The sequence below is a fragment of the Microcaecilia unicolor genome, chromosome 1 (assembly GCF_901765095.1).
Source record: "Microcaecilia unicolor chromosome 1, aMicUni1.1, whole genome shotgun sequence".
NCBI lineage: Eukaryota > Metazoa > Chordata > Amphibia > Gymnophiona > Siphonopidae > Microcaecilia > Microcaecilia unicolor.
The window spans coordinates 556,528,467-556,552,589 of record NC_044031.1 but is presented as its reverse complement, the minus strand read 5'-3'; the positions used below and the strand labels follow the sequence as shown (position 1 = coordinate 556,552,589).

Genomic DNA, 24,123 nt, shown 5'->3' with positions numbered 1-24,123 from the left:
AAAAAGAGGAGGAAAAATTCTAGACCTAGTACTTAGTACAGCGGATGTTCTACAAACAGAGAAACAGGATGGCAAATAAAGGCCAAATGGTCCATCCAGTCAGCCCATCCTCCGTAGCCACTAATTCTTCCTTTTCCTAAGGGATCCCATATGCTTGTCCTATGGTTTCTTAAATTCTGACACAGTCCTTGTCTCCACGACATCCACCAGGAGGCCATTCCACCACCCTTTCTGTGAACTAATACATTCTCAGATTCATCCTGACTACTTACCAATTTGTTAGCCGCCCTCTGGAACGACTCCATCCTGTTCATATCTTTTTGTAGGTGCAGTCTCCAGAATTGCATGCAGTACTTTAAATGGGGGCTCACCAGAGACTTATACAAGTGAACTATCACATCTTTGCTCCTAAACATCCTAATGACTATGAATGTCGCTTTTTCTACCTGTTTGGAAACTTTACGGTCATCAGACATAAATCACCCCCAAGTACCGCTCTTCCTTTGTACACAGAAGCACTTCACCCCCTATATTGTACCGATCCCTTGGATTCTTGTGACCCAAGTTAATGACCCTGAATTTTTTAGTTTCCAAATATTAGACCATTCCACAAGCTTCGCTAGGTGCTTTCTCATGTCATCCACACCTTCCGGGGTGTGCACTCTGTTGCAGAGTTCGGTATCATCCGCAAAGAGACAAACCTTATCAGATAGCCATTCCACAATATCACTCAAAATGATTTTAAAAAGAGACGGCCCTAGGACCGATCCCTGCGGTACTCCACTAAGAACATCCCCATCTTCAGAGCAAGCGCAATTTACCACTACCCTCTGTCTCCCGTTCAACCAATTTTTAACCCAGTTACTCTAAGTCCCATACCAAGAGGACTCAGTTTATTTATGAGTAACCTGTGCGGAACTCAGTTTATCTATGAGTCGCCTGTGCAGAACTATGTCGAAGAATTTGCTGAAATCTAAGTATACCATATCTAACGCCCCTCCCACATCCAACTGTTTGGTCACCCAGTTGAAGAAATCAATCAGATTCGTCTGACATGACCTGTCTCTAGTGAACCCACGCTGCCTCGGAATCTACATTCCATTCCATTTGAGAAACCTCACAATCCTCCGCTTCAGAAGCATTTACGTTAGTTTACTCACCACTGTGGTCAGACTGACAGGTCTGTAATCCCCAACCTCCTTCTTACTTCTGCTGTTATGCAAAGGGACCACATTCATCCTTTCTCCAGTCCTCCAGGACCACTTCAGACTCTAAGGAAGCACTGAAGAGGTCCGTCAGTGGAGCCACCAGAACTTCTCAGGATTCCTTGAGCACCCTCGGATGTATCCCATCAGGCCCCGTCACTTTGTCCACTTTTAGTTTGCTAGCTCCACACAAACACAGTGCTCCGCAAACAGGTCTTGGTCTACCATACATCCATCCCCTTTAACACTTGTTTTCTGCAGTCCTACCTCCGGCCTTTCATCCATGAACACAGAACAGAAATAGTTGTTAAGCAGTTCAGCTTTATCATCAGCTTCCAAATATTCCTCCCCCTCAGCTTTGAGCCTCACAATGCTATTATGGCTCTCAGAAGCCAAGGACCATGGAAGATCACCCATCTGATGTTGCTTCCCCCCCCCCCCCCCCCCCCTTGTTCTGTGGCGTCTCTAGCAGCTTTTGGTCATGGAACTGCTCAAACTCCCAAAAGCGAGCTACTAGATTGCAGCTGAGGAGATAGAGCTTTAGCTTTGGCATTCAAGCTGACTTCCAACTGTAATTACACTGCAGATCCTCCACTACCCACCATAGGAGCCAACTTTTCAAAATGATTGGGGGTGCTGAAAATTTTTTTTTTTTTTTTTTACAGGTGGTGCATTCCCCCTCCCCCTTGTCCCCCTCCCCCATCTCCCTCATCCCCCCCATTCCTTATTCCTGAGACATTACTACAGCTACACCATCAAAGTACTGTCACCTTGCTAAGACATCTTTAACAGTATACACCAAACCTGGGCAAAGAAACACTCAGAACATCACCGTACCATAATAGCACTAACTGCCTGAGATCAATTATAAAGGCAAAAGAACTGAACTAGGAACCTCAAGAAGTTAACTAAAATGGACAACATCAGAGACGTGCATTTCCAATTCCAAAAACTGACATATTCCAATTAATTCGGAATAAACACAGTTTATATCTTATCTAATTGTTCAACCACCCTTAGAATTCACCTTTGGGTTTAAAAATCAAAACCATGTGCATGCAAGGGCTGGATAAATGAATTAAAACAAAGTTTTTAAAGTAAATGCCCTGCCTGCCTTAATATGTAATACTTGGCAGTGGCACACTTAGACTGCCTCTGGACAGAAATTCTACAGGAAGATCCTACCTCATTATTCAATATCTCTCTGTGAAACAGCAGTAATAAAAAAGGCAAGTGCATTTTTTATAATAACCATTGCATTCCATAAAACAACAAGGAGCAAGTTCCCATATGCAGCAGAGCACTGCATCAATTACTTTTTGGTCGGGATGTGATCTGATATGATACGGGTAACAAAGCAAATTAAAACAACTTAAAAGATTAAGACAAATCTTTAGATTGTTATGGAGAACTAACTGAAAGAACTGTGAAGTTCATAGGGAGAGATAGCCAAAAGTGAGGCAAGCCCAGGACTGGATGGATCAACCCTGTCGGACGAATCTGGATCCAGTTAACAGCCCTTCCCCTACCTACCCCCACCACTCCATGTAGCGCAGCGCAGCATCAGCTCTGTCCTACCCACCCCCCATAGTCTGGCATTAGCCCTCCCTTCCCAATCCCCCACCCAGAAACACATCAGCAGCATGAAACATAAAACTTTTTTTTTTTTTTTAACCTGGGCACTGCTGCAGAGCCTCCCCCCCTATCCAGAAGCCCAACATGAAATTATAAAACTTTTTTTTTTTAATCTGGGCTGTGCAGAGCCCATCAGCATTATACATAAACCTAACCAATGCTAAGCCCTCCACCACCCCCCAAACACCGCCCCCCCCTCAGAGTAATCCAATACCATACCAATTAACAGTTATTACACAAAATGTTTTTGTGGGTTTTTTTTTTTTTTACCTGGGCAGTTGGCTCCTATGATGAGGCCCTGAATCTGTGTGCCAGGTACAGCACTTCACTTTGGCGATCTCGAGCTCTCCCCGATTCCCACCTACGCGGGACAGGAAAAACTGCTGCATACTGCTGCTGGTGGGCCCGCCCGGAAGTTGAAAAAATGAAGCTGTGTTTGTGTGCAGGGCAGGCCATGGGAGCATGCAGGAACTGGTCTGGAGCGGCTGCGCGGGACTGGATAGGAGGACCGACTGAGGGCATGCACTCACTGGCCCACCACTCAGGCTTCGGCGACGGCGGCTCCGGAAGCTCCTCTGTGCTCTGCTCTGCCTCTGTTTCAGGCTTTTGGTGATCATCCCCCGCCTATGCGGGAGCAGGAGCGGAAACAGAGCAGAGCCAGAGTAGGGAAAGCTTCCGACGGCGTTGGCGAACTAGGCACGTCTGGACTCCGGATTCCGGAACATTTGAAGGAGGTAGGAGGCGAGGTAGGCCGGTGGACAGCACAGTGAGTGGTGCACTGACTGCAGCAGGGCAGGGAATCGCGTCGGGACGGTGCAGGGAGTGAGACCGGGCGGGACTTTATGCACACGACGACGTCACGTGACACTGCCAGATTATTGGGGGTGCTTGAGCACCCACAGCACCCACGGAGTCGGCGCCTATGCCCACCAATGTCTCAAATGGATTAATGCCTGACTGTGTACATTGTGCTCCAGGTTTCTCCATAAATTTAACAATACTGTCCAATGTAGAGGCTTGATTTTGCTGAGGGAATGAGCAGAATCATTTCACCTATGCTTCATCATCATTTAAGATGAAGGACAAAGAAGCTTAAATGTCAGGTACATGTGGACATCTTGGATACCCCTGCCACATCATTATTATTAGACTGAAGGAACACGACTGATATAACAAGTTGGTTCAGAATAGCAGCCTTAAAATTGGACTGGCTTACTGAGAGTGTGAGAGTGTGGAGAAAGAATAAAGTTGATTATGGCCTCCCAGAGAATTCCAGTCTGGGTCTTAATCCAACCTCTATTATTTATGTACTGGGGTTAATCTGATTCCAGGTACATGCTAGGCAGCCACCTACTAAACACTTATACACACCTGTTATGCAAAATTTCACACACAACATTTCACAAAAGTGGAATTTTGTGCTAAACTTAACTATATCTGCATAAGTACTAGTCATGGGTTTCTGAAAAGAAAATCTAAAATTTGGGACAAAACTGTTCACAAAATTTTGGCAACAAAGTAATTTGTATAATATAAAAATGAGCTGGCTGTATAAAATTTTCTAGCCCATTTCTGCAGAAAACTCAGCAATCTAGTAGGTTGACCTGAAGATCAGATTTCTTTACACCAAGCCAGAAATGGATGACTCATCATAGTCCTTGGGTACTGCTTTTGTTCTTACTTTCATCATTTTAGACTATCAATAGAAATAAAGTAAAACATAGAAAATAAAATAGACTGTCACTGAAACACTTTGATGTTTCATATGCCTGAAGCACTCTAAGAACAGCTCCAAGCTTTATGTGTGGATAAGATTCAACATGTGTTACAACTCACCAAGAGATTTTTTTTTTTTGAGGAAGGTAATTAGGCAAGTAGGTTATAAGCCCAGCAAAAAACTGCAATGAAAAAATAGTGGTGGAAAAATGACAAAGTGAAAAATAACTATGCAAATAAAAGGGAGACATTACACGAATGAGGGTACAAATCTGAAATGTTTAATTAAAAATCAGAAAGGAGATTAAGGGATGTATAGTGTTATACATGAATTGTTGCATGATTCCAAGTAACGATGTAATAGATCCAGTGAAAGCTGAGAAAATAGAGTGAAAAGCAAAACAGAGGGGGAAAGAGTGGAGAGGGAAGGGAGCGCGAGAAAGCGAGGAGCAAGGAAAGGAAACCATGGAAAAAAAGGAGGCAAAAAGGAAGGCGGGTGAGGTAAGGGGGAAGGGAAGATAGGACTGGGAAAGGAAAGAGAGGGAAGGGAGAGGGAAGGGGAAAAGGGGAAGGGTAGAGCGGGAAAAGGAAAGGAAGAAACAAGGGAAGAGGGGGAGGGGAAAGGAAAAAAGGATAGAGCAAGAAAAGGAAAGGAGGAAACAAAGGGAAAAGGGGAGGTAAGAGAGAGGGAGAAAAGTGAAGGAGGAAGAGGGGGTAGGGGACCGAAGGGAGATAAAGATTGGTAGGATAAGGAAGGAAAGGAGAAAGATGAGGAAGAAAGAAGGGAGTGGAAAAAGGGAGAAAGGACTAAGGGGGATGGGAGGGATGGAAGAAAAGAGGGAAAGAAAGGAACAAGGGAAATGGAGTGAAAGAACAATTACCAAAATAGTGATTAAAATTATGCAGTTATTTAATTTAAAAAAAGAGGGTTGAAGTTTTTCTAAATTGAGACCATGTGGATGGATGGTGTTACGCTGAAAAATGAATTGCTGTTCCCATAGTAAAAGGGTGGCCATATCATCGCCTCTCCATCTTGGGCAGACTTATACAGTCTGTGCCAGAGCCGGTGGTGGGAGGCGGGACTGGTGGTTGGGAGGCGGGGATAGTGCTGGGCAGATTTATACGTTCTGTGCCGGGGCTGGTGGTTGGGAGGCGGGGATAATGCTGGGCAGACTTATACGGTCTGTGCCAGAGTCGGTGGTGGTAGGCGGGGCTGGTGGTTGGGAGGCGGGGATAGTGCTGGACAGACTTATACGGTCTGTGCCCTGAAGAGGACAGGTACAAATCAAGGTAGGGTATACACAAAAAGTAGCACACTGGATGGACCATGCAGGTCTTTTTCTGCCGTCATCTACTATGTTACTATGTTACTTATATATACTGTTATTTATCAACATTTGCGTATTTCTGATCTGACGAAGAAGGGCTACCTTCAAAAGCTAATCACAAAATGTATTAAGTTAGTCTAATAAAAAAAGGTATCTTATTTTCTTTTCTATGTTTTATTTTATTCTATTTCTATTGATTACCTTTAAAAGTGTAGTAACATGGCTACTACATCTCTCGATCCTTTTAGACTTAACCTACCTTGATCATCTGTTGGTATAATTTGAAGATTGGGTTTACTACAGAAGGAGAAGCAGCTAGCAGGATAGGAGAGCAAAAGAATGACCAATTGCAACTATATAGGTCTTAGTAAATATTCCCTTGTCCTAGCTCTCCACCATTTTTCTTCTATTACAAACACACACACACACACACACACACACACACACACACACACTCCCTCGATCTCTTCCTTAGGAAAGGTTTTCTCTATTTAGGGAAAAAAACTGGTAGGCACCCCATATGTCATTCTGACAAATGGTTGTCATAATTTCTTTTCATGTCTCACTTTGTATAAGCCAGAAGACAAAAGAAAGTAAAGAAACAAGTGAAGGCACTTGGCACCAATTACATTAATTGTCTTTAATTAGGGGCAGATAGTGAAGTCTCCTGCCAACCTCTGTCAGTTTTGATGCTGACATAGTAGCTGGCTTTGATGCCAATTTACATGTAACTATGTAACCAATTCTGTTATGTCAACCTCAGCACTGGCAATAACATTGCTAATGATATTATTACTGGTCTTAGTCTTAACAATTTTGTACTAGATGCCCTAGTCCAGAAAACGGCTCCCAGATTTATAAGGAAGGAAAAAGAGAAGGATGTGGCAAGTCTTTTCAATTTAGAGTCCAAGGGGAAGGCTCTATTTCAGGGTAAAAAGGAAATAATTAGACACAGAAGCTGCTCATCATTTTACAGCAGAGGAAAATTTTGTAGAGTATTGTGCATCCCTTGAAGTACAAGAGACAATGGATGTAATTAATGATTACCTCCCTCAGAAAAAAATTCTAAGGCTAAAGGGTAACTTACAATCTCCTACTACTGCTGCTGTGTGCTGTTGTGTTCTTATAGTTTTTGGCAGTGAGGAAAGTTAAGAGAAAAACAGCTCTGACAGGATGTGGACTCAACAACAACAGAAGTCTTAGCCTTAATTGAAATATAGAAGTATAAGTGTGTGTGTGCGTGTGTCCACCAAGATCTCAGAGAAAGAGATATATTGTTTAATTTGTGTGCATGTTAGAGTGTCCACCAAGGTCTCAGAAGAGAAAGACGTATATTGTTTAATTTAATGGGTCTCAATCCATTCCTTGGGACACAACCAGCCAGTCAGGTTTTCAGGATAACTACAATAAAAATGCATGAGTTAAATCTGCATACAATTTATCTCATCCATTTTTTATTATTGATATTCTGAAACCCCAGCTGGATGGGTAAGTCCCAAGAACTGGGTTGAAAATTACTGGTTCAATAAGAGTACGATTCTTCAAGGAGCAGGCCTGGAATAGGGCTTTCAAGTTTCTTTTTTGATCAGGACAAAGCAATGCCCTATGATATAGAAGCACAAAGAAAACTGAACAAATCTGTACATACTGAAAGTTGTCCGGATAAAAACTGGGGTACATCCCGCAACATGCCAGGACTCATAGGTGAAGTCACTGATATAGAAGGGCGGTCCATTTTCTGAGATTCAAATGAGCTAGAACCTGTAACAAGCACATATTTATTAATACAGGCATATTACAAAGTATGTACACATTTGCACAAATACTAAAAGAGTAGCAGATATATTTGCGTAGAAAGAAAGAATAATACATTGTTAAGTAACCTGCATAAGATAACAAGGAATGACAGTGGTATTTCAGCCCTGGTTTACCTTGTTTTTAGCCCATTCCTCCATTAGGCTACTCCTTCACATATGTTTTAGATATAAAAGTTCTAAATTACACTTCGTAAAAACATTTAAAAAAAGGAATGTGGTTAAATGTGAAAGTTTAGATTATTATATACAAGCAGATGTGTGCACATACGTGCATAAATGCCAAAATATTCTGTACATATGTGCATATACAGAGGTAGAGTCTCGGTGGGGTATGGGTGGGACTCACATTTATTTATGTAACTTCTAGAATACTGTAAGCAATATGTGTATCTTCGGTATTTAGTGCAAACACATATATGTTGGTAGTGCAAATTGAGGGAAATTTTATAACCTAAGTGCTGAACAAACAGAGAGGGTATACAGCATACATAGAAAGTACACAACAAAAAAACAACACTGGGCCTGGGCCTTCAAGACTGAGACAACAGGATTTCTTAATCTGTTTCCAAAAGAGACAAGACTAATACAGGAGTTCACTTCCTGCATCGCGACTGTCTTTACTGGCAGGAACGCTTGACTTGAAAAGTTTTTATTCATCTATTCTCAGAGGCATTGAACGCATAAACTGTTTATACACCTTGTGACGAATCTCTGACCCCTGAGGCAGGCATTGTTTTACGCCGAAACACGGCCCATGTCGGGTCATTTAACAATAAAATACTCCTGTTGTCTCAGTCTTGAAGGCCCAGTGTTGCTTTTTTTGTTTGTGTGATAATCTAAGTGCTAACATTTACATACCCATTATGCATATAAATGTTTAGAACACTACCATATACACTTGTAGATACTTATTTATGCATGTATATGCCAGCCTGGCACCTAAGTGCTATTCTGCTAATACACGCTAAATATGCACAGCATGTATTTACAAGGGGCAAAAAGACAAGGGTAGAGCATAAATGGACTGTAGGCAGGTCATCCTTTTACACTTAGGCACTCACACTTACACCAACTTTCTGGCTGGCATAAAGTGTGAGAACCTAAATGTAAGGCATGTACATATCCAGTCACGGGCGGCCCAACCATTAGGCCACCTGAGGCAGGGCCTCAGGCAGCACTCTTCAGAGAGCGTAATCTCACCATTCTTCGGGGAGCGGAATCTCCCCCTTCCTTCCTCCACCCCATTAGTGGCGTTTACCGGTTGTTTCATCACGTTCCAAAAGCTGGTGGCGATTCCCATATGACTTGATTCCAATCTATACTTGAACCAACTAATACTGATCCCTTCTAATCTGATTATTTTACTCATATTATCATTATTGATCATTATACCTTAACCTGCTCTCACTTTTATGTTATGTATATCATTCTATTGACCCATCTGATTTCATACACATTAATATATAACATTATGCCGAACCTCTTACTCTGTTTATGATGATGCCTTTGCAACATAATGTAAGCCACATTGAGCCTGCAAATAGGTGGGATAATGTGGGGTACAAATGCAGCAAATAAATAAAATATACTGCCCTGCCGCCGGAACCTGCCTCTTCCCTTTACTGTGGCCACCTCTCTGATGTAACTTCCTGTTTCTTCAGAGGCAGCCACAGTAAAAGGAAGAGGCAGGTGCCAGCAGCAGGGCAGTGTATGGGAATCACTGCCGTTGCTGACTTTTGGAATGTGACGAAACAAGCTAAATGCCATGACTAGGGAGGAGGAAGGAAGGGGGGCAGCATCTCAGCCCGGGGGGTGGCATCTTGACTTGGGCCGCCACTGTGTCCAGTTATATTAGTATAGTATTCTATAAAGAAAAGTAGACAGTTACATTCCATTAAAATAGATTCCTAATGCGTGCCCTCCCGGTACCGAATTTTAGGTGCCCAGTTACAGAATTATCACACAGAAGACAAATAGAGAAGCATTCAACCAGAGAATGTAACTTACTGGACTCCAATTGTGCATGTGTACTGTCAGGTATTCTAGGTATATCTCTGAAAGAGCACAAAGAAAAGAAAACCGATCAACTGTCACTATTCCAAATGCATTTGTAAAATATTGCACAGTGTAGCATATGCTTGTTATGATAAGTAATGGCGAATGCATGGGGTGCCTTTAAATATGTTAATAACTAAGGGAGTCTTTTACTAAAGATTAGCTCATATTACCTACCACAGAATCCATTTAGTTCCTATGGGCCCTGCCGCAGATAACTTGAGCTAATCTTTAGTAAAAGACCACTTGAATGAGCCAACGAACCACACATTAGCTACTTTTTCGCATGATAAAGACAAGAACTTGAGTAATCAAACAGATTACTTAATAGGAGACACCTTAATAGGAGACCCCTCAAAAGAAGAGAGCCCCAAGTAAACTAATCAAACACAAGAGCAGTGGAAAAAAACCCAAACCCTGTCCACTATTAGAAAAACTTGGAAGTCCCTCGTAGCCAAGCATCCAAAACGTAAAAAAACTTTATACTTCGCTTTATTCTAACTTGAAAGCTCCAAACGAGCCTGCAAAGATGACGTATAAGGAAAGCTGGCCACAAACAATCTGTAGTCCCTCAAGGGCCAGCTTTCCTTATACGTCATCTTTGCAGGCTCGTTTGGAGCTTTCAAGTTAGAATAAAGCTAAGTATAAAGTTTTTTACGTTTTGGATGCTTGGCTACGAGGGACTTCCAAGTTTTTCTAATAGTGGGCAGGGTTTGGTTTTTTTTCCACTGCTCTTGTGTTTGATTAGTTTACTTGGGGCTCTCTTCTTTTGAGGGGTCTCCTATTAAGGTGTCTCCTATTAAGTAATCTGGTTCTGGGTTGGGGTTAGTGTAGGTAGGTTAGGTTTTGGTGTTCCTTTTACAGTGTCTATATATATAAGAAGGGAGGATAGTTTTTTAAACCCATACGGTTTTCTCATTTAGGATGAGTTTTTTCGTTTGGGCTTTTTTTCTATTCTCCTTTCTTAATAGGAACCAATGATAGGAATTTACTCCAGTATATACAGGGTGTTACAAGTGCTGTGGCATGGTCCCTTGTTGGAGGTTTGAGGTTCCATTTGTTAGATAAAGTTTGTAGAGGTTGGATTTCTCCTCCTGTTAAAGGGACACTTGAAAACTTTTTATATTTCTACTTCAAGCTCCACTTATCAGTTTGTAATAATTTATTTAGAGCTTGAGTTCTCCAGTAATTGTTAGATTTTAGTAAAGATATATATCATTACTAGCCACAGAAACGTGGTCATATATAGGATATTGCTCTCTTTCCAAGTCAGTGTTTAAATTTTTTAAATTTATTTTTTAAAACAAAGAAACCAATCTTGGTAAATGGGTTGTTAGATGAGGTATAACCCACAGAGGAGAAGCATGAAAGATCTGACATTTAATTTAACAACCTCTTCCTATACAGCCTAGCATCCATCTGCCTCTAGCAACGGCTCTATCCCACTGTTTTTTTTTTACGTTATGGTCATTAAACACAATCTTCCAATGACTTTCTACTGGTCAGTACACATCAGTATTTCATCTCTCTTCCCCCCATTATGTATTTTGTTTGTGTTTTATTAAAACTTGATTGATGATATACAGCTTAATTTTAACAGAACACAGCGTTTTACAATAAACAATAAAATAATCATTAAAAGGAACCCCACCAAACTCTAAAAGACTATAAACACTCATCAAAGAAACAATCATTCCAACAATGCAAAGTATTTATTACAGATTGTATTCCACAGAAACGTTAATGTATCTGTCCCCCACCATCTATTTCAATATTCACTGCTTGTTAAAAAAGAAAGTTTTAATTAAAATGTACTGTTTTCAAAGATTTCTCCATCTCAAACGCATTGTTTCACATTTTTGTACTGAATTTTAACTGACAAACACTCACTCAATGCAGTCATGTAATTAGGATGCTGAAATTTAAAGGAGAAATATACAACAGAGATAAGAAACTGATGAGCACCAACTAGGAGACAGGATGACTGCTTTATGGTCTCACTGCCGAACAACAGGCAAAACCAGCAGAAAAAAGGAGGTGGCAATGCCACTACAGGTTGCTGATAAGACTTCATCTAGAATATAGTTTTCAGCTCTGGAGGCCATACTTCCAAATGGTCATAGATCAGCTGGACGTAGTGCAGAGAACAGCTTGCTTGAATTCATAAAACATGACAAAAATGCAAAGCTTGATATGTGAGACATTAGCAGTTATCATGTGGTTGCAAATCTGCCTTCTATGGATAAAATTATAGAAAAAGTTGTAGTGAGGCAAATAGGGGATCTTTTGGAGAAAGCAGCAGTTGTGCATTCACATCAATCTGGCTTCTGGTCTTCCCATAGTACAGAAACAATGTTGCTTGAAATGTATAATACTCTTCAGGTACATGGGGGTCAGGGGAAGGACTCTCTGTTAGTGTTGTTTGACGTAGCATCAGCTTTCAATACTGTTGACCATGTTGTGCCACTAGCATGAATACAGAGGTTAGGACTGGGAGCCATGGTCTTGAGATGATTTAATTCATTTACAACTAATAGTTTTTTGTAGTACAAACAGTAGATGGAATGTCTAAGAAAAAGCCATTCTTTTCAGGGGTGTTGCAGGGATCAATTGTGCCTCCATTATTGTTTAATATGTTTATTTCACCACTTTGGTAGCTCTCAAGTAGGGGTCTGAGTTTGGTTTTCACATATTTCTGGAGGACATCCAGATTGTGGCAGCAGTATAGGCAGTGGTGTGCTGGAGCTGGTTCGCACTGGTTCGCAAGAGCCTGCTGTTAAATTTTGTAAGATCTTGCGAGCCGGTTGTTCTCCAGGACGAGCCGGCTCCAGTGAACGAGGTAAGCATGGCAGGAGGGCGCCACCACAGGCCATCCTTACCTCCCCTCCCGCTCCCATCCATGTCCAGCGAGTCTCCATCGCCCCAATCCTCCCCTCCCGCTCCCATCCATCTTTTTTTATTACCTCCGTTGAAGCGCCGCGTTATTTAAAGCCCTGCTGCCCATCTCTAGTCTTCCCTGTTTGCTTCGTGATGAGTTTGTTCCCTTAGTCCCGCCTTCTGATGTCATTCTGACGTCATTTCCTTTTTCCGCGAAGGCGGGACTCAGGGAACGAACTCATCATGAAGCAAACAGGGAAGGCTAGAGATGGGCAGCAGGGCTTTAAATAACGCAGCGCTTCAATGGAGGTAATAAAAAAAGATGGATGGGAGCGGGAGGGGAGGCTGGGGGCGGCGGAGAATCGCTGGACATGGATAGGAGCGGGATGGGAGGATGGGGCAACGGAGAATCGTTGGACATGGATGGGAGCAGGAGGGGAGGGCAGGGGAGGGAGGAGGATTGCTGGGTATGGATGGGTAGAGGGGGGCAGGGGAGAGAAGAGAATTGCTGGGCATGAATGGATAGAGGGGGCAGGGGAGAGAAGAGAATTGCTGGGCATGGATGGGTAGGGGGGGACGGGGAGAGACGAGAATTGCTGGGCATGGAGGGCAGGGGAGAGAAGAGAATTGCTGGGCATGAATGGATAGAGGGGGGCAGGGGAGAGAAGAGAATTGCTGTGCATGGATAGGTAGAGGGGGACAAGGGAGAGAAGAGAATTGCTGGGCATGGGTGGGTAGAGGGGGGCAGGGGAGAGAAGAGAATTGCTGGGCATGGATGGGTAGATGGGGGCAGGGGAGAGAAGAGAATTGCTGGGCATGGATGGGTAGAGGGGGGCAGGGGAGAGAAAAGAATTGCTGGGCATGGATGGGTAGGGGGGGCAGGGGAGAGAAGAGAATTGCTGGGCATGGAGGGCAGGGGAGAGAAGATAATTGCTGGGCATGAATGGATACAGGGGGGCAGGAGAGAGAAGAGAATTGCTGTGCATGGATAGGTAGAGAGGGACAAGGGAGAGAAGAGAATTGCTGGGCATGGATGGGTAGAGGGGGGCAGGGGAGAGAAAAGAATTACTGAGCATGGATGGGTAGAGGGGGGCAGGGGAGAGAAGAGAATTGCTGGGCATGGAGAGCAGGGGAGAGAAGAGAATTGCTGGGCATGAATGGACAGGGGGGCAGGGGAGAGAAGGGAATTGCTGGGCATGGATGGGTAGAGAGGTGCAGGGGAGAGAAGAGAATTGCTGGGCATGGAGGGTAGGGGAGAGAAGAGAATTGCTGGGCATGAATGGACAGAGGGGGGCAGGGGAGAGAAGAGAATTGCTGGGCATGGATGGGTAGAGAGGGGTAGGGGAGAGAAGAAAATTGCTGGGTATGGATGGATAGAGGGGGGCAGGGGAGAGAGGAGAGTTTCAGGACATGGATGGAGGGCAGGGCAAGAGAAATTCTGGAAATGGATGGAGGGGTCTGAGTTTGGTTTTCACACATTTCTGGAGGACATCCAGATTGTGGCAGCAGTATAGGCAGTGGTGTGCTGGAGCCGGCTCGCACTGGTTCGCAAGAGCCTGTTGTTAAATTCTGCAAGATCTTGTGAGCCGGTTGTTCTCCAGGACGAGCCGGCTCCAGTGAACGAGGTAAGCATGGCAGGAGGGCGTCTGAGTTTGGTTTTCACATATTTCTGGAGAACATCTAGATTGTGGCAGCAGTATAGGCAGTGGTGTGCTGGAGCCTGTTCGCAAAAGCTTGTTGTTAAATTTTGCAAGATCTTGCGAGCCGGTTGTTCTCCAGGACAAGCCGGCTCCAGTGAACGAGGTAAGCATGGCAGGAGGGCGCCACCACAGGCCATGCTTACCTCCCCTCCCGCTCCCATCCATGTCCTTTAATCTCCAACTATGCTCCACCTCCCCCACTCATCAAAATGGTCACTGTTTAGATCTCATCTTCTCCTCCAACTGTTCACCCTCTACTTTCTTTGCCTCTGATCTTCCCCTCTCTGATCACCATCTTATAACTTTCACACCTAAATCTACTCCCTCCCAGTCCCGTCCTATCTTATCTAATTTATCTAGGAATCTTCACGATATTGACCCTTCATCTCTATTCTCCCATGTTTCAAACCTCCTCTCTACTGTGGCACCATCCACGTCTGTCAACGAGGCTGTTTCTTCTTACAACAATACTCTATCCTCTGCCTTAGACACACTTGCACCTTTGATGACCCGCCCTATAAGGCGTACAAAACCCCAACCTTGGCTGACTTCTAATATCCGCTACCTACGTTCCTGTACCCGCTCCACCGAATGCCTCTGGCGGAAATCTCGGGCCCTTGCTGATTTCTTACACTTTAAGTTCATGCTGACGTTCTTCCAATCTGCTCTTTTATGCACCAAACAGGATTATTATATCCAACTGACCAACTCTTTTGGCTCTAACCCTCGACTTCTCTTCACCACATTGAACTCTCTCCTCAAGGTGCCCCCTCCCCCAACTCCCCCTTCATTATCTCCTCAGACCCTTGCTGAATTCTTTCACGACAAGGTTCAAAAGATAAACCTTGAATTCTCTACCTCACCACCTCTCCCTCCACTAGTCCGTTTCCCTCTCTCTCCTTCCCCTCATTCCTTTTCCTCCTTTCCTGAAGTTACTATAGAGGAAACTACACTTCTCCTTTCTTCCTCAATATGTACCACCTGTTCCTCTGATCCCATTCCCACCCACCTTCTTAATGCCATCTCACCTGCTCTTATTCCTTTTATCTGTCACATTCTCAACCTCTTGCTTTCCACTGCAACTGTCCCTACTGCCTTTAAACATGCTGTGGTCACACCTCTCCTTAAGAAGCCTTCATTCGACCCTACTTGTCCCTCTAATTACCGACCCATCTCCCTCCTCCCTTTTCTCTCCAAATTACTTGAGCGTGCTGCTCATGCCTTGATTTTTTCTCCTCACATGCTATTCTTGACCCATTACAATCTGGTTTTCGTCCTCTCCACTCAACCGAAACTGCGCTTACTAAAGTCTCCAATGACCTATTACTGGCTAAATCCAGAGGTCAATATTCCATCCTCATTCTTCTTGATCTTTCCACTGCTTTTGACACTGTCGATCACAGCATACTTCTCGATACCCTGTCCTCACTTGGATTCCAGGGCTCTGTCCTTTCCTGGTTCTCTTCCTACCTCTCCCTCCGCACCTTTAGTGTTCACTCTGGTGGATCCTCTTCTACTTCTATCCCTCTGCCTGTCAGCGTACCTCAGGGTTCTGTTCTTGGTCCCCTCCTCTTTTCTATCTACACTTCTTCCCTTGGTTCATTAATCTCATCCCATGGCTTTTCCTACCATCTCTATGCTGATGACTCCCAAATCTACCTTTCTGCCCCTGATATCTCACCTTGCATCCAAACCAAAGTTTCAGCGTGCTTGTCTGACATTGCTGTCTGGATGTCTCAACGCCACCTGAAATTAATCATGACCAAAACCGAACTTCTCATTTCCCCCCCCCACCCCAAACCCACCTCCCCACTTCCCCCATTTTCTATTTCTGTTGATGGCTCTCTCATTCTCCCTGTCTCCTCAGCTCAAAACCTTGAGGTCATCTTTGACTCTTCTCTCTCCTTCTCTGCTCATATCCAGCAGATCGCCAAGACCTGTCGTTTCTTTCTTTACAACATCCGTAAAATCCGCCCCTTTCTTTCTGAGCACTCTACCAAAACCCTCATCCACACCCTTGTCACCTCTCGTTTAGACTACTGCAATCTGCTTCTTGCTGGCCTCCCACTTAGTCACCTCTCCCTTCTATCGGTTCAAAACTCTGCTGCCCGTCTCATCTTCCGCCAGGGTCGCTTTACTCATACTACCCCTCTCCTCAAGTCGCTTCACTGGCTCCCTATCCGTTTTCGCATCCTGTTCAAACTTCTTCTACTAACCTATAAATGTACTCACTCTGCTGCTCCCCAGTATCTCTCCACACTCGTCCCTCCCTACACCCCTTCCCGTGCACTCCGCTCCATGGATAAATCCTTCTTATCTGTTCCCTTCTCTACTACTGCCACCTCCAGACTTCGCACCTTCTGTCTCGCTGCACCCTATGCCTGGAATAAACTTCCTGAGCCCCTATGTCTTGCCCCATCCTTGGCCACCTTTAAATCTAGACTGAAAGCCCACCTCTTTAACATTGCTTTTGACTCGTAACCACTCGCCTCCACCTACCCTCCTCTCCTCCTTCCTGTACACATTAATTGATTTGATTACTTTATTTTTTGTCTATTAGATTGTAAGCTCTTTGAGCAGGGACTGTATTTCTTCTATGTTTGTGCAGCGCTGCGTACGCCTTGTAGCGCTATAGAAATGCTAAATAATAGTAGTAGTAGTAGTAGTAGTAGAGGGGAGGGAATGGAGAGAGAAGAAATGCTGGACATGGAGGGAAGAAAGAGGAAGGAGATTAGATGAGGGAAAAGGAAGTGAGGAGAGAAACTGCACATGGATGGAGAAAATAGGCAGAAGCTGGATCCATTGTACAGTCAAGTCTGCGGAGGACCAGAAAGAAAGGAGGAAAGAAAAGAAATAAATGGAAAGGAAGCCCTGGAAACGGAGTCAAGGGAACAGATAGAGAGCAGCAGAATCAGATACTGGGCCAGCATGATCAGAGAAACAAAGTCACCAGACAACAAAGGTAGAAAAAAATAATTTTATTTTCATTATAGTGTTTGGAATATGTCTACTTTGAGAATCAGGTGCTGAACGTTAAAAGTTTATATTTATTTACTTATTTATGGCATTTTATCCCATATTAAACATGAATTAGATTGGAACCTGGGAGCATTTAATTTTTTTTTCCTGGAGAGAATAATGCATTCCCCCCCCCCCCCCCCCGGCTATAGCCAGCTCTGCAATTTTGGGGGGGGGGGGTGCAGAGGTGGGGGGGGCGTAGAGGTGGATGGGGGGGGGGCGCAGTGGTGGACAGGGGGGGCGCCGAGGTGGACCGGGGAGAGAGCCTGTTGTTAAAAATTTACCAGCACACCACTGAGTATAGGCATTGTAACTCATTTCAACAGCTGCTGAGATTCTGCCTCATAGTGGTTAAATGCTCATAAGATGAAACTGAATCTAGCAAAAAAATAAGTTGTTATCGGTTTCTTAGAAGAGGCATGATTTGGTATGTCCAGTCATCAAGGCCGGTGTTCCTTTGCAACAAAACAGTTGTACCCAGATTTTGGGGTTCTGTTAGATGATGCGTTGTCCTTCCAAGCCCATACTTCTGGAGTTGTAAAGTTAACTTTCTTTTGCATTTTATTTGGTAGTTATATTTGTATCTACTTTTTCATGATCTTTGTTCAATAATACATGCACTAGTGTTGTCCAAGCTAGATTATTGTAATGTGCTTTATTGTAGATTCAATTCCATAGGTTGCAGGTCATACAAAATGCAGTGGTTCTTTTTCTGACAAATTCTAATCATTCAGATCATGCTTCTCCATTATTGCTTGATCTGCATTGGATGACAGTGTCGAACTGAACAGATTTTAAAGTTTTATATTTGATTTTTAAATCCATTCATAGGATCTGAGAGTGTTGTTGGAAGATTATGTCCTGAGCTGGTTTTTGAATTTGTCTCAGGGGAAGTATTTGAGGTTGCCTCTTTTGCAGATAAGATTGGAACATATGCAAAGAAAAGCTTTTATGTATAAAGGGTCTAAATTGCAGAATTTGTTGCTGTCTCTTCTGAAGGATAAACTTCTTATATGGTATTTATAAGATCTTTAAAAACCTGATTGTCTATAGTTAAAAATGGGGGGAGCGGGAGGGACACTAACTGGAGGGAGCTCTAGTTGTTATGTCATATTTGTTGCAGGAATTAGGACCTATAATGGCTGATTTTTTAAAAAAAGAGGTCCTGTGTATGGACTCCAGCCAAGAACTATCAATGCGATGACTAGGCTAGAGTTGGGATGGGGTATGACATAAAATAGGGACACAAATAATCAAACAGCTGCAAATGAAGACTCATGATGGCAGACCCTAGGTTCAGTTCTCTTTCAACTAGAAGCCTAAAGGAACAGGGAAAAACCACTAGTTCCTCCAAATAAAGAAGAATAAAGGGAACTCACCCGATAGGTCTTGACACTACGAGTTCTACTTGTGGTTCTGGCTTGGACTCTAAAATTATGTTATAGACATCCTCAAAGGTAGCACCTTGCAATAATCTTCCATTCCATTCTAGTACTTCATCACCTACATTGAAGTAATAATAGTTTACTTATAAAGAAAATCTATGTGTTATAATTCAATTAGGATTTTTTTCTAGAGACCTCTACAAACATAGGGCTAAATTCAGTAAATGGTACCCAAATTTGGGCACCAGGAAAACTTAGTGCTATTCTATGAAGGGCATTCTGGGATGATCACCCTTTAAATAATAGCACATACTGCCAATTTCCACAACTAAAATAAGGCACCAGAAATTATGCCTGCTGAAACCAGGTATAAATCCTGATGCACAAGTTGTGCACACATCTCCCCAATTCTGTAATACTGTGCATAAAGTTTGGAAAAGCCCATGCCTTGCCCACAGTCATGCCCCTTTTGGGTTGCACGTGAGAGAATTTAGCTGCAGTGCTTTATAGAATCACACATTGGCAGTTGTTGGCCCAACTCCAAATTAGTGTCAATAAATGCCAATAATTGATTGTTAGCCAAGTGTTGAGTGTTAATGGCTCATTAACTAATTTAGCTGCACTTGCAACTCCGGAATCGTGCACAACTTTGGGCAAACATTATAGAATCTGGGGGATAATGTATTGATGAAATGGAATCATAAGCAATCTATATAGAAGAATCATTCAATCGGTATTTCAACACTAACAGGAGAACACAGCAGCTCCATTCAAATTCTGACAATCATGAGCTAACATGGCATCTGTTTCTGCTAAGGTTATTTAGATAATACAATTTCTCTTTAAAAAGCAAAATGGTTATTCCATACAGTTTGCCTTCCACAACTATGTTTAATAGCACTTTCTACCTAAAAGTTGCATCTTAATACCTTCATTCACTATGGGGTCCTTTTAATAAGGTGCGCTAATGGATTTAGTGCACGCTAAATGATAAGCTGCCCATTATATTCCTATGGGTGTCCTATTTAGCGTATGCTAATCGTTAGCATGTGCTAAATCTGCTAGTGTACTTTAGTAAAAGGACCCCTAAAGACTATTCTCCCATTTTTTGATTATAGGACAAAAGTTTTGAACAAATGGATCCTGAATGATGTTTTAATATTTTATATAAAACTACAGATTTCCATCCTATTAAGCAGTGATTAGTAAGATAATTTATCTGCTGAAAACAAGAAGTATGTATGAGCTACTCAATTCATTTGCTGTGTTTCTTCTTTATCATTATAAGAATAGATAAGGATATAGTAAAAGTTTAGCCTATGTTATGGAAAAAAAAAGTAGAATTAACAAAAACAGAAAATTATTTTGAAAAGAAAGAGCCAGAGCCAAACAACATAGGTCACTGAGGCAAACACAATTAATATATTAGCCCAGTTTTTTCTCAACATTTTCAAGTCAAGCACCCACTAAGTTGAAAAAATGTCAACCAAGTTATCCCAGAGCTATGATCTCCAGACACTCAGGCTTATTTTCGAAAGAGAAGGGTGGCAATATTCCGACCCAAATCGGGAGATGGCCGCCCTTCTCCTGTGGGCGCCCAAATCGGTATAATCGAAAGCCTATTTTGGGCACCCCCAACTGCAGTCCGTTGCGGAGACGAACAAAGTTCCCGGGGGGCGTGTTGGAAGGGTAGCGAAGGCGGGACAGGGGCGTGCTGGGGCGTGCTTAAGATATGGCCACCCTCAGCCGATAATCGACAAAAGAAGGGTGGCCGTAGCAAAAATTTGGTCCGCTTTTTTTGGACCCTTTTTTTTCACTACCAAGTCCCAAAAAAGTGCCCGAACTGCCCAGATAACCACTGGAGGGAATCAGGGATGACCTCCCCTGACTCCCCCAGTGGTCACCAACCCCCTCCCACCAAAAAAAAAAAACTTTAAAAACTTTGCCAGCCTGTATGCCAGCCTCAAATGTCATACCCAGCTCCATCACAGCAGTATGCAGGTCCCTGGAGCAGTTTTTAGTGGGTGCAGTGCACTTCAGGCAGGTGGACCCAGGCCCAACCCCCCCCCCTACCTGTTACACTTGTGGTGGTAAATGGGAGCCCTCCAACCCCCCCCCCCCCAAAACCCACTGTACCCACACCTAGGTGCCCCCCTTCACCAATAAGTGCTATGGTAATGATGTAGAGTTGTGAGGAGTGGGTTTTGGGGAGGATTTGGGGGGGGCTCAGCACCCAAGGTAAGGGAGCCATGCACATGGGAGGTATTTTAATGTTTTGTTTTTATTTTTAAAAGTGCCCCCTAGGGTGCCCGGTTGGTGTCCTGGCATGTGAGGGGGACCAGTGCACTACGAATCCTGGCCCCTCCCACGACCAAATGCCTTGGATATGTTCGTTTTTGAGATAGCCGTCTTCGGTTTCCATTATCACCGAAAACCGAGGCTGGCCATCTCAAATCCGCCCAAATCCTAGGCATTTCGCCGGCCCCAACCGTATTATCAAAAGAAAAGATGGCCGCCTATCTTTTTTGATAATACGGTTGGGACCGCCCCTTCTCATAGCTGTTCCCGGTGATGGGCACCCTTAGAGATGGGCGGCCCCTTTCGATTATGCCCCTCACTATGATATCACATTCAAAAAACTGACATATTCTAATGACAAAATAGAAAATAAAATGAAATTTTCTACCTTTGTTGCCTGGTTATTTATTTTTCTTATATATCTCTAGTTTCTGCTTTTCTCCATCTTCCACTGCAGCTCCTTGTGACTCTGGGCAAGTCACTTAACCCTCTATTGCACCAGGTACAAATAAGCACATGTATATACTATTTAAACCGCATTCAATGTAGTTGCAAAAACCACAGAAAGGCGATATTATCAAGTCCCATTCCCTTTCCCTCTTAACTTGTATCATTTTTTCTCTTTTCCTTTTAGTTTTTTCAATTTTTCTTCCTCTCTGTCCACATTTAATTGATTCTTACTACTGAGTCTTCAATTTCTTTCTTTCTTTTTTTTTTTTTACTGCATGTATCTACATCTTTCCATCTCTTTCCCTCACCTTGTCTCTTCTATTCCCATTCCTCTTATACCCCAATCTTCCTCCCCTTTCCATACAGCATCTCCCCCCTCTCTCTCTCCATACTGCCATCCAGCATCACCCCTCTCTCTCTTCCTACTTTTCCATCTAGCACCTCCTTTCTTTCTCTCCTTTTCCTTTCAGCTTTCTTCAGTGTATTTTTCCTCCTCTCTGTCCAGATTTAATTCATTCTTAATACCAGTCTTCAATTTCTCCCTTTTTACTGCATCAACCTACAACTTTCAAGCTTTTTCCCTTACCTGGGTTCTCCTGTTCCTCTTATTCTCCAGACTTTTACTAAGTGTATCCTCTTTACCCTTACATTCAGCGTCTCCTCTCTTTCTCTTCCCTCTCATGTCTACTTTTGTATCTTTTACGTCCCCCTCCACCCCAGCAGCAGCAACAACCTGAAGTGTTTTAGGGCTTAGTCTCTATGTGTGTGTTGTCAACTCTGCTGGTGCCCTGCCCCTCTGATGTCAACTTCCTGTTCTGAGGCAGGGGACTGGCAGAGCCAGCAGTGCATGGATGGAGACGGAGACTGCTCCAGGTTATTTTGCTGCTGCTGAGTCTGGAGAAGCAGCAACAGCAGTATGGTGGCAGCAGGAGGGAAGTGGGGAAGATCTGCTGCATACCCCCTGCTGAGGTACCTTGGAGGTACTCCTATCACGTGTTGGGAACTTTTGTATTAGCCTGTATTAGTGAACAAGAGTTATAAAGTCATATTTTAAACACTTTTTTTCACAAATATCCATCAACAAAAACCTTACCTGTCAGCAACACTAACGCTCAGTTAGTGTTGCTGACAGGTAAGGTTTTTGTTGATATGCTAACTGATAGACAGTGGATTATCCATAGACATTTTTAGAAGATCTAGAGACCTTTTAAAGGGCAATCTCTAATGCTTATCATATGGTTCTTGCTTGAGTGGTTTTAGAGACATCTGGGAAGACCCATATCCAGCACCCAAAAAGAATATTATCTATTCTTACAATAAAGCATCAAAATTCTCTCTTTCTTTTTCTAATGAAAATGTAACAAAGTAAATGAAAGTGTTGGGACAAATTCATGAGATACATAAGATATATTGAAACTATCAACAGATAAATCTGTTCCATCTAGATGTTCACTCTCATCTCTGCTTTTAGAAGAGGAATATAAAACACCTTGGTCATAAGAGGAAGATATTCTGATAAAATAGCTAATATGTCTAGAATATATTCTTTTTAATATTGCTTCTGTAGGTATACCAGTCTTTCTTGGAATGTTGATGAATTGCAGAATTGTATTATTGGTTGTATTTTCCATTACTTCTAATTTTCTTTTTAATACTAAATTGTCTTTCACCAAGACAGGTTCTAGAGAATCATCTTTTTAACCATTTCTTCCAAAGTACCCAAATGCTTCCCATTGTATGATATATTTTTATAGCATGTTCAGAAAAAATTCCCATCAAAGTATTCACTTGTTCCTCCACTATATTAAATCTGCCAGAAAAAAACTTTCTCAGGTTATCGATTGCTATCTAGAGAGATTCTAAACACACAACCTGACGTTTCTGTATAGACAGTGCTTGCCCAGTAGCTTCTAAATAATCATTCTTAGTTAAGAATCCAATGAACTTACAGGTCCTGTTCCTTTGATGATGTCTTTGAGAGATCTCTCGTGGTCATTTCAAGAGCCAACACAAGGTACAGTGAACCATTACCCCTGGATGAAGTGGCGCTCTGCATTCCTCAGGGCTTAGCATTGTTTCAAAGGCCAAACGAGATACCACCTCTCCAGATCATGGAGACTCTCCCAGCAGCCAACCCATCAAGGAATCAGCTGAAGCTTGGCTGCGGCACACAAAATTACCCACAAAACCCACCACCTCCGAATCAGGTGGGTGAGTCACAGCAGGGCAGGACATACCCTTTCTGTACTTCCATATACCTGGAGTTAGGAAACTGCAGGAAAGGTAAGCATGCCAAGATTCACACATCTCTTGCAGCAGTGATCTTGCTCTGCCCTATATTATGGAAATCTTGTTTAAAGATACTACATCTGTTTACCAAGCAGAAGTCCTACTGATAACTTGAACCCTGTTGCCAGATTAAAAGTCTGGGAGGTCCTTTTACTAAGCTGCTGCAAAAGGGGGCCTGCACTGGCATCACCGTGTGTTTATGACACACACTGAGGCCCCTTTTTATCAAAGTGGGTAAAAGGCTTTTTTTGTTTTAAAGAAATGGCTGTGTAGCAAGTGGTGGTAAGGGCTTCTGTGCTAACCCAGTAGTAACTGGGCAGCGCTTGGCACTGCCTGATTACCACTTGGTA

General features: G+C 43.1%; 1 protein-coding gene across 36 annotated transcripts in view; it reads right to left on the bottom strand.

The window, feature by feature from the left end:
- Nucleotides 1-24,123, bottom strand: part of RIMS2 (regulating synaptic membrane exocytosis 2) — a 1,685,778-nt gene that overhangs the window by 649,896 nt on the left and 1,011,759 nt on the right. For all 36 annotated transcript variants that reach the window (XM_030217702.1, XM_030217600.1, XM_030217677.1 and 33 more), the window contains 3 exons: nt 18,731-18,854; nt 9,709-9,755; nt 7,533-7,645 (listed from right to left, as the gene is read on the bottom strand). In XM_030217702.1, the coding sequence (XP_030073562.1) occupies nt 7,533-7,645; nt 9,709-9,755; nt 18,731-18,854 (284 nt within the window). The remainder of the gene's footprint in view (nt 1-7,532; nt 7,646-9,708; nt 9,756-18,730; nt 18,855-24,123) is intronic.